Here is a 628-nt window from a genome sequence, read left to right on the forward strand (position 1 = left end):
GAGCAGCTACTGCCAGGAGGCGCTGCGCGCGGACCGTGTACACCCGGGGGACTATGTAAAAGGAAATAAAAGAATAAACCAAGAAGCGAGAGATCTTATAGTATCAATAATAAACAAAGTTGCAGCACAAATCATAGAACACAATTCAAGCGGTGCTGCTGCTGCTTCTGCTTCTGCTGCTGCTGCTGCTGCTGCAGCAGCAGCAGCAAAGGATTCTCTTGACCCTCGTGCTGCTGCTGTTGTTGGTGTTGCTGTTCAGCTGTTTGATAGAATAATGGCTGTTATACACCGCGCAGATATTATGTATGGTGTTAGTGGCGATAGGAAGCAGCACCCGTTGCGGTGTCTGTTGTATAGGGGTGGTGGGGTTGTAAACCCTCTTCTTTTGTATCAGCTCATCGCTATCTGCTGCCTCGGCTTTGCCGATAGACTCGAAGCCATCACCTCTACAGACTACGGCGTCATCATCAGCATATGGAGAGCCAATACAGTGGGGATGCTGCGCAGTGTATGGCCACCAGCTCCTGCTGCAGCAGCAGCAGCAGCAGCAGGGGGGGGAGCAGCAGCAGCAACAGATGCACTGCAGCAGAAACTACTCATCATAGAAAGAATCATCATCGCTTATATT

The 628-nt window shown here is 50.5% G+C and overlaps 1 protein-coding gene across 1 annotated transcript in view; it reads left to right on the forward strand.

The window, feature by feature from the left end:
- Window positions 1-628, forward strand: part of EMH_0047960 (uncharacterized protein) — a gene marked incomplete at both ends in the record, with an annotated part of 3,049 nt that overhangs the window by 1,426 nt on the left and 995 nt on the right. Inside the window, one exon of the mRNA XM_013496347.1 lies at window positions 358-626. Coding sequence (XP_013351801.1) covers window positions 358-626 — 269 coding nt within the window. The remainder of the gene's footprint in view (window positions 1-357; window positions 627-628) is intronic.

The sequence above is a fragment of the Eimeria mitis genome, genomic scaffold, assembly GCF_000499745.2.
Source record: "Eimeria mitis Houghton genomic scaffold, Emh_scaff2054, whole genome shotgun sequence".
Classification (NCBI taxonomy): Eukaryota; Apicomplexa; class Conoidasida; order Eucoccidiorida; family Eimeriidae; genus Eimeria; species Eimeria mitis.